This window comes from Vulpes lagopus, chromosome X, assembly GCF_018345385.1.
Source record: "Vulpes lagopus strain Blue_001 chromosome X, ASM1834538v1, whole genome shotgun sequence".
NCBI lineage: Eukaryota > Metazoa > Chordata > Mammalia > Carnivora > Canidae > Vulpes > Vulpes lagopus.
This window is the reverse complement of record NC_054848.1, coordinates 46,225,675-46,235,763: the sequence shown is the minus strand read 5'-3', so window position 1 is coordinate 46,235,763 and position 10,089 is coordinate 46,225,675. Positions and strand designations below refer to the sequence as shown.

The 10,089-nt window shown below is 48.6% G+C and overlaps 1 protein-coding gene across 1 annotated transcript in view; it reads left to right on the top strand.

Moving 5' to 3' along the window:
* Window positions 1–4,613: 4,613 nt before the first annotated feature.
* The window catches only part of FGD1 (FYVE, RhoGEF and PH domain containing 1), a 43,973-nt gene continuing 38,497 nt past the window's right edge, over window positions 4,614–10,089 (top strand). Inside the window, exon 1 of the mRNA XM_041740860.1 lies at window positions 4,614–5,393. Within this exon, the coding sequence (XP_041596794.1) occupies window positions 5,087–5,393 (307 nt within the window). The 5' untranslated portion in view covers window positions 4,614–5,086. The remainder of the gene's footprint in view (window positions 5,394–10,089) is intronic.

Sequence of the window (10,089 nt, the reverse complement as noted above, 5' to 3'; positions counted from 1 at the left end):
CATTTCACAATCCCACCAACAGTGTAAGATGGTTCCCTTTTCTCCGCATCCTCTCCAACATTTGTGGTTTCCTGCCTTGTTAATTTTCCCCATTCAAGCACCTGACTCTTGATTTAGGCTCAGGTCATGATTTCAGGATTGTGAGATCAAGCCCTCTTGAGATTCTCTCTCTCCTCCTCTCCCCGTCACTCACTTGATCCTACTCTCTCTCTCTCTGAAATAAATAAATCTTTTTTTAAAAAATCACTGCAAGACCTCAGAGAGTTTTCATGAATGTGGGTTATGTCAATCGATACTTGCTGCATTAGATATTAAAACTGCAAAAGCTTAAATATATTAATTTTAAAATAATAAATTCATCATAGTCAAATAAATAACATAGATTATGAAAGATAACTATTTTCCAAAACAAAAATAATTCAGTGAGAAGAGTGGCATGGTTTTACGTTTTTGCACATCTCTTTACTATATGGCTTAATAGAAGACAGCTGGATTCTCATATCTACTTCTGCATTCAATCTGTTGTGATATCCAGAAAACACCACTCTACAATCTCAAGATAATGAGAGTAAAAGAAGCAAATAACACCTTACTAGTATTATGGTTTTGCTCCCTGCTCCTCACTTCTCCCCCCAGGATAACCCAGACCACACAGTGAGAAGCAATGCTCTAGGATATATACCTTAAAAGCCTGGGTCATAGAGTATATGCATCATTCAGCTTTATTAGAAAATGTCCAGCCTTTTCTAGAGCTGTTGTATCAATTTACACTCCTACCAATTGTGTACCCATTCCCTCTTCGTTCATCCTGGTGTTCACCCCTAATATTCCACCAAAACTACTATCAAGGTGACTACCAATATCCATGTTGCCATTTCCAATAAACCCTTTTCAGTCTTCATCTTACTTGACTTCTCAGTACTCTTTTTAAAAATTTCCAACACAACCCTAGTTATGTACCTATCTCTTTATTTCTTTCTCAGTCTCCTTGCCACCTCCTGTTCCTTCACCCAATCTCTAGAGTTGGAGTTCCTTGGAGCTTAGTCAAGGATCCTCTTCCTTTCTCTTTGCTCTGCTTCAGACTGACCTCTTCTCTCATGGCTTTTAATGCCAGCTCTATACTGACAACTCTCATTTATATCTGAAACCCAGACCTCTCCCCTGGGGTGTATTACCTGCTTTGACTTCTCCATTTGATTATCTTAAGGGAGTGTAGGACTGAATCCTTGACATTTCCCCTGAAAACCTGTTCTTTCTGTCTTCCACATCTCAGTAATGGACCTAACCCACATCAGCTCCCTCCTACCCCCAAGCCACAACACCAACCCCTTTCAATTCTAAATATCTCTCAAATCTATGTCTCTCCATCTCCACAGCCACTTACCATTATCTCTGACTGCAGCAGGCTTCTAATCTGGCTTACCTCCAATCCAATCCACAGAAACCAAAGTACTCTTTTTAAATCATACCAATTTGGGATTGATGATCCCAAATTAAAAACGTTTCAACATAGCATATTTCAGTATTTGGGAAATTTGAGTTATCTACAAAAGAGATACCATTTCATCATGTTTCAGTTCATATGATATAACCTGAAACAAAAGTTTCATGAAACAAACTTACCCTTCCTACATATTCTATGATACATCGATATTTTCTATTCTTTTCTCAACTTGATTTCAATACCTTCTGCAGTGTGACTCACACTTAAAAGCACTGCTTCAATACCTTTGCATTGCTCATAGAATAAGACCAATTCTCCTTACCGTGGCCTTCTCCGATTGACTTACTTCACTCAGTAAAGCCTACGTATAAAGTATACGCCCTACGTAGTATGGCTTCTGCCTACCTCTTTGACCTCATATCCCACTCCTCTCGCTCTCAGCTCACTATGCTCCAGCCACAGTGGCCTTCCAGCAGTATACCATTTCCCCTTCTCCCCAGGGCCTTCCTACTTGCTGTGTCCTCTGTGTGAAATACTTTTGCCTCCACTCATCATCTGCTAATTCCCACTCCTTCACATCTCAGCTTAAATGTCAGGCCTTGCCTGACCCCTCAGACTTAATTGCCCCCACCCATTATTCTCCTTCCTATCACCTTGTTTTATCTCTTTATATAGCCTTATCACAATTTGTAATTATGTGTGTATGTGTTGTAATTATATGTTTGTTTATTTACTTCATGCCCTTTCCAGCACCAGACCATAAACTCATGGTCTTGTTCACATCTGTCTTATTCACTGCTGCATAGCTAGTGCCTTAGGTGGTGCCTGGTCCGTGGTATGTGCTCAAAAAGAAATTCATCAAATGAGCAGAGATCTGAAGAACAAATGAAGTGGGATTGAGGAAATGCAGAGTTTCACACAGAGGCAAGAACATATGCAAAGACTCAGAGGCTAGAGAGACTTAAGGAATGGTCTAAGACTTTCAACTTAGGCTCCAGAATGAAGTCTGGAGAGGCTGTCAGGGGTCAAATAAACAATCGAGGGCGCAGCTTAATCTTCTTTGTTGAAGAAGGTAGGTTTCCTGTTGAGCCAGTGGGGACTCATTGAAGGGTTCTAAACATGAGAGAAATATGAGTTGATTTACCTTTTTTTCAAAAAGACCATACTGACTATGGTGTGGAAAAGGGATTCCAGGGAAGAAGACTAAAACAGGGAGGCTGTGACAGTATTGCAGTTTAGATGGGTGCTGACCTACACTAGGGTCATGTCAGCAGAAATGAAGAGACTAAATAAATAAATTTGGGAGATATTCGGGAAGTAAAAATGACGAGATTTGGTGATTGCATGGGGGTGGAGGAGAGAGAAGAGTCAGGGGTGTAACTCCGGTTTCTGCTTCGACTGAGATCACAAAAGTAAATGTACAAAGAAGGACACACAGGTTGAGAGGAGGATGCCTGGAGGTGGTAAAAAGCTGAGGTTTTAGGTGCTTCTGGAGTGCTCGGGTAGAGCTGCCTAATAACCAGTTGAATGCATGGGTCAGGAGAAGTATCTGGACTTGAGCTATCAATTTGGGAGTCATCAGCAAAGAGATGATAATTGAAGCCATGGGAGCGAATGTAATAATTGAAGGAAAGAGTATAGAGAGAGAAGACAAGAGAGCTCAGGCCAAACCCCTAAGGAGCACCAACATTTAAGAATTGGACAAAGGGGAGCCTGGATAATAAAGAAGAATTTAACCAAGGCAGTAGGAGAAAAATGAGAGTGTGGTGTCATGGAAGTGATTTAAGGAGGAGGGAGTGGTCACAAGTGCCAAATACTACCAAGAAGTCAAGCTGGATAACCTCTGAAAAGATTCTATTAGATTTTGTGACATAGGACATGGCAGACCTTGATGAGAGAACAGTATTAGGCAAGTACTGGAGGCAGATTGGAATAGGTTGAAAAATAAGTGCAAAGTGGGAAAATGAAGACAGTCAAGTATAGGCAACACTTTTGAGAAGTTTACAGAGAGGAGAAGAGAAGGTACCTGGTTGGAGAAGGAGACTTTTAGGCAATTGTTTACTTGTTTTCAGATGGAAGAGATCTGGATGTGTTTAGATGATGATGGGAAGGGGCAAGGACCCTGTAGGTTGGGTGGCAAGAAGTCCAGAACTTCCTTTTAGTGACTTCTGTTTACTCTGTAAAGTAGGAGGTCAGGTCATCTGCTGAAGTTTGGGGGCTGATGGAGAAGTTGGAACTTTGAGGAAAGGGCAGGTTTGAAAGGGCTGTTGTGGAGCATGGGGGAAAGAGCAGCCAAGGGACACAGTAGAGTTGTGGGTCAGTACCGAGGGCCTCATAGATGCTGGGGACCATGAGTTTATAGTGGCACAAATCTGCGAGAGTGAATAGTTTTCTCCAGCGGTGTTTAGCTGCCTTTGTGCAGGCATGGAAAAGGCGGACAGTTGGACTGATCCAAGGTTGGGATGTTGCCAAGCGGATGCAACAATCCTGAGAACTGAGGCTATTGGCAAGAGAGTGGCGAAGTTAAGGACCATAAGGTCTGGTCGGAGCAGAATGAAGTGTATCAAAGACAAGTCTTCTATGAGCCAAGCACTAGGGAGACTCTGGAACCTGTGGAAAGGTTTCTGGAAAAGAGACTGCAGGGCGAGCAGACAGAGGACGACCTGGGAGAGGGACGGAAAGGCAGATGAGGGATTTGGGCCCAGAGACTTGCCTGTATGGGACCACGGAGGGATGGGGAACGAAGGCCGAGGGGAATGTTTAAGGGGGAGGAGGGCCTTTGAAGGCTGTCGCAGGGAGAAGCGAAGCGGGTCCGAGTCAGGGGGCGTGGCCAAGCGCAAATCCCGGGCGAGGGGGCGGGCCCGAGGAACTGGGTCCCAGCGCCGCTGTGGCTGCGGCTGTCTCAGCAACGGCTCCCGCCTCCCCACCCCCCTTCTCCGGCTCCTTCCTGCCCGCCGCCGCGGAGACCTAGGCCTTAGCTGTTACCCTGCCCCCGCGGCTGAAGCACGGTCCAGAGGGATTGGCTGAGGGCGAGCCCCGCAGCCCAAGCGCGCGACGCACACGCGCGCCCCCCGCCAGAGCCATCCCCTCCTCCCTCCCTCCCCTGCCCTGCCCTCTCTTTCCCCTCCCCTCCGCCCCCCCAGCCTCCGCTGCGGCGGGAGGAAGAACCCTTTCCGACCAGTCAGAAGAGCCCAGATCGATTCCCATTCGGGGAGAAAGAGACCCCGCTCACCGAACAGACTGACCGCTAGCCCCGGGGCCACGGAAGTGGCTCGCCTCCTAGGAGAGATCCCGCGCGGAGCGCAGCCCCCCGACTCTAACCCAGCCGCTACCGCTTAGACAGCGCTCCTCAGCGGGCCCCCGGCCCCGCCGAGCCCATTCCCCGCGCAGGGCCCGGGCCGGCGATGCCTGGCACGGCAGCGGCGGTGGCTGCGGCTGCTGCTGGTGCTGCCACTGCTGCCACGGCTGCTGGCCCGGGCCCGGGCCGGGGGCTTGAATCTCCGCAGTGGGGCTGAGCCCGCAGCCCCGCCCCCCGAGCCTGAGGCCGCTGCTCCGCCGGGCGCCGGGCCTCCTCCGCCCGCGCCTCCGCCCCAGGATCTGGAGCCAAGCGGGGAGCCCGAGCCCCGCGCCCAGGCCCGGAGCATGCATGGCCACCGAGCCCCGGGGGGCGCCGGGCCTTCCGAGCCCGAACACTCAACCACGAATGCCCCCGGCGCCGCTCCACCGGTCAGTGCCGACACGGACACTGGAGTCTCCGAGCCAGGACTGCCGGTGCTTAGGGGCTCAGGCTCGGCTCTCGGCGGCACCCTGGATCCTCAGTTTGCCGGACCCTCGGACGCCAGCCTGGGCGCTCCTCCAGGCCCCCGGGTCTTACCCTGCGGCCCCAGTCCACAGCACCACCGGGCCCTGCGCTTCTCCTACCACCTGGAGGGCTCACAGCCCCGGCCTGGTGAGTGATCCAGAGAGCATGGGAGCCCGGGCCACGGGCCTGGTACTGGAAGCGGGTTCTTGTTTTCGGGCCCTCTAAGCCCCACCTCGGAGCCGGCCCTCTCACCGTCGGCCCTTCTAGTCTTCTCAACCCCCACCCCCTTCGCTCGCTTCTCTTCCGTCCAGTCCTTCCAACCCCTGTCCGCGGTCTCTCTCTCTGTCCCTTTGCCCCCTCAACCCTTCCCACCCCCTTCTCTTCTATCTGCTGAGACTAATGGGAGAGGGAGAACGCCCAGAAAAACGGGCAGAATTGCAAGGCAGTAAGGGGAATTTGGTTGGGGGAAAGGAGTTTGTTTGGGGAAAGAAAGTCTCTCATTTGCCAAGCGCCTACATTGTGTCAGGCACTGGACTGGATGCTTTATGTGGATTCTCATTTCATCTTCAGGAACCTTGTGAAGTAGGTATCATTAGCCCCATTTTGTAGGGTGGGAAACTGAAGCCCAGAGAAGTTAAATAACTTGCTCAAGGTCCCACAGCTAGAACGGAGCCAGGATTCAAAACCAGATATATTTGAGTCCAAAGTCTGTGGTCTTTCTCCTTCCCCAAACTGAGGTTGGAGACCATAAAAGTAATGCCAAGCCTTCTGCTTATGTGATTTTCTTCTCTACTGTTCAGCAGCTCTGGAGTATGAGTGGAAAAAAAAAAAAAAAGAGGGACGGTGGATTGATCCAAGGCTGGGGTTTTGCCAAGGTGTGTGTGGCGGGAGGACAAGGGAAGGAGGGAGTAGAAGGTGCTGATGAGTGAGATAGGTGGAGGAGGTGGGCCTTGGGGGTCAAGCTGGAGAGGAGGGCTGGAAGGGCTGATAGGTAGGGAGACAGCAGAAAGGGTGGGGGCCAGAAGCCAGTTGTAGCGGAGCTGTAGAGCTGTAGGACTGCAAGGATGGTTGTGAAGAGAAATCAGGATTCTTGAATTTGGATTTGCAGAGGTGGAGCAACTCTATGTCAGTTTGGGGCCACAGACTGCTGCCTGGAGAGGCATTTGCATTGCACAGGCCTGCGTGTATGAGGAGTCCAGCAGGGCCACCCCCATCTGAGGACATACCTATGTGGACCTGAGCCCAGGAGCCACGGAGAAAGAGCAATGTATTTCTGGTCTGCCTTGCACTGGGCAATGCTGACAGAACTGTTGAGCCTCTAGGACACCCCGCCCCCCACTCCTAAGTGGGGCTCATATCCCCAAGATCCATAGGTCTCTGGGACTGTGACCTAGCACAGTTAGCAGTAGTGAATCATAAAGTCCTGGCAACATGTGCACCTTACTGCTATTGTGACTTTGGGCTAGTCATGGAACCTCTGGAAATTTTCAGGGGCTCCCTCAGTGTGGGCTGTAGATATCCAGCTGACAAGAGGCCTTTAACACCCTGCTCTGCATGTTGCTCCTGAAGGCTTTCCAAACACCCCTTGACAGACACTGTGTGGAGCAGGCTACTTGCACACCTTACTGCAGCACCTTCTCTCAAATCCCAAAACATGCCTCAAGGACTCTCACCTCAAGGTCTTTACATCTGCTTTTCTCTCTGCCTGGCAGCTCTTCCCCTGCTCTCCACTTGACTTGTTCCTCATCTTTCAGGTCTCAGCTCGGATGACACCTCCTCCAAGAGACCTTCCCTGACCACTTTGGAGTGGGGGAGGGCCACTTGTGAGTCTCCGTCACAGCTTCCATCCTGGCCCTTAGTACAGTCTGAAATTATCTTATTGTATGTGTCTACTTGTTTATTGCCCATCTTCCTCCACTAGAATGTGAACTCTGTGAGGGCAAGGGTATTGTACCTGTTTTGTTCCCTGTTGTATCCTCAGTACCACAGTGCCTAGCACACAATAGGTGCTTAATAAATTCTTACAGAACAAATGCTTGAATGGATACAAAGGGAGCACATAGTGGCATCCCAGTAACTATTGTCTAAGAGAAGGACAACTGAATTCCTGCCCTCCAGATGCTCTTGGTCTGAGTCAGTAGCTGGGCATTGTCTCCACCCCTGGTCTCTAGCATCTGATTGATTACATGGTAGTACTGCCACTGCTGCTACCCCCATGCTAGTGATTCTGAGTTGCCTTCCCACTCTACCAATCCTTACAAATTACCAATCACAATACCTATCCTGAACTACTCCCCTACTCCCCAAAAAAACAAATCAAAGTTCCCAGGATCCTTTTTGCAAAGTCCCTTTGTCTGTAATTGATGGCTGTCTTTTTAAATATGCATTTTTGTATATATACTCCAAGATAGGGATTAGGAATAAGAAGAGTGTGAGGGAAAGACCTGGCTTCCTGTCCAACCATTCCTAGCTGACTCACTGTGTGACCGTGGGTGAGCGACTTCCCTTCTCTGAGCCTCAATTTCCTCATCTAGAGAATGCCATGAGGAGTCTATGAGATACTGCTGGTGAGAAGCATGCAGAATAAAACAAAATATTTTTAAAAATAAAGGAAAAACCCTCTGAAGAGGAGGTGGAGGAATTACTCAGGCCCTGGCAAAGCAGGCACTGGGCGGTGTGATTCACAGCAGCATGGGAAGTAAGAGGCCCGCCTCCCCCACTGCCCAGCCAGCCCAGGGGTAGGCACAGTGACTTGCTTCTCTCTCCACAGGACTTGCCTATAATTGGCCCAAAGAGGGCAGGGTTGGTGGTTGTAGGGTGTGTGTATGTGTATCTGTGTGTGAAAGAGAGAGAGAGAGAGACAGAGAGAAAGAGAGTCCTCTCAATTAAAGGGTTGAAACATTTTACTCCACATGTTAAAATTGTTGTGTGCCTGCTGACTTCCTCCCTCAGACTGATGAGGCCTTTATTGAATCACCATCCTTAGGGACCAGTGGCCCATCCTGGTTGGGGGGGGGTACTTTTTAAAATAGTACAGTTAATACTTGAACAATGGGGGAGTTAGGGGTATGAACACCCATGCCCCTACTTGCACAAAAATCTGAGTATAACTTTCAACTCCCCCAAAACTAACTACTAATAGGCTACTTTTGACCAGAATCCTTACCAGTAACAAACAGTCAGTTAACAAATCATTTTGCATGTGTAAATATACTTTATTCTTAAAGTAAGCTAGAGAAAAGAAAATTTTGTTAAGGCAATCATAAGGAAGAAAAGGGATGCCTGGGTGGCTCCGTCAGTTAAGTGACCTTGATTTCAGCTCAGTTTGTGATCTCAGGGTGCGGAGATTGAGCCCCACGCTCATGCAGAATCTGTTTAAGGTTCTCTCTCTCTCAAAAAAAAAAAAAAGATTCTCTCTCTCCCTCTGCCCCTCCCCTCACTTGCATACTCACTCTCTCTCTCACTCTGTCTCTAAAATAAATAAACAAATATTTTATTTTTTTAAGATTTTATTTATTTATTCATGAGAGACACCGAGAGAGGCAGAGACACAGGCAGAGTGAGAAGCAGGCACCCCACAGGGAGAAGCAGGCACCCCACAGGGAGCCCGATGTGGGACTCATCCGAACTGAGATCACGCCCTGAGCCAAAGGCAGATGCTCAACTGCTGAACCATCCAGGCATCCCATAAACAAATCTTTTTTTAAAAAGAAAGAAAATCATAAGGAAAAGGAAATACATTTATGGTATTATACTATATTTATCGAAAAAAAACACACATATAAGTGAACCTGTGCAGTTTATACCGTGTTGTTCAAGGGTCCACTGTAGTTATATACTATCCATGTGAAAACCCTTCAGTTGCTTCAGAGTGTTTTCTCTTTTAGTTACCTTGATTTCTGCTGAGGGGTGCGATCCTTTTTATACCCATTTTCCAGTTTGATAAAACCTGGAAAGCGATGCCAGAGAGGGCTTTGAGAGAGTCAGAAAGGAGTACCCAGCTGTAAGTTTGCTCATAGAGATTTGAGGGAAACCCTATTCTATTTCTCAGTTTTGAGGCCTAGAATATCTTTCCAGATGCTGGATGGGGAGTAGCCTGGGGCCTGTCTCAGTCGAAATAGTTGTACCTGACATAAGAGTCTTTTCATGGGTAGTAGGAGAACTGAGCCAATTGAGGAGGCAGCAAGAGGGCTGGGTCCCTCTAATTTGGAGCCTAGGGCATCATCAGATACTTCAAGAGTTAGAATGGGAGCTGGAAAGGGCCCTAGACACCATCTGGTTCTGGGTTTCCCAAACTGGGTGAACATCAGAATCCCCTGTTGACTTTGAAAAAAGCAAGTGTGGGCAGTCCCGGTGGCTCAGCAGTTTAGTGCCACCTTCCACCCAGGGCATGATCCTGGAGACCCGGGATCGAGTCCCGCTTGGGGCTCCCTGCATGGAGCTTGCTTCTCCCTCTGCCTGTGTCTCTGCCTCTCTCTGTGTGTCTCTCATGAATAAATAAATAAAATCTTTTTTAAAAAATGAAAAAAGTGTGATTCCCAACTCCACCTTGGAGCTCCAGAATCTTGGGGTTGCAATCCAGGAATCCCCAGGTGGTTCTGATGCACAGCCTAGAATGGGAACTGATTTTTAGTTGGGGTAGTGGAGGCTCAGAGAAACAGTTTACTCATGGTCCTACAGTGAGCCAGCCTGATTAGAGCCAGGAGAATACATAGGCCTCCACTCTAAGGCCCTCTCCTCAGGACCCTATGTGGGCCTACCACCCTCTCTCCCAACCCCAAAGGAAGGCATGAGAATCTAAACTAAAGGGAGCAAGTCATCCCCTCACTCACATATGCACAAT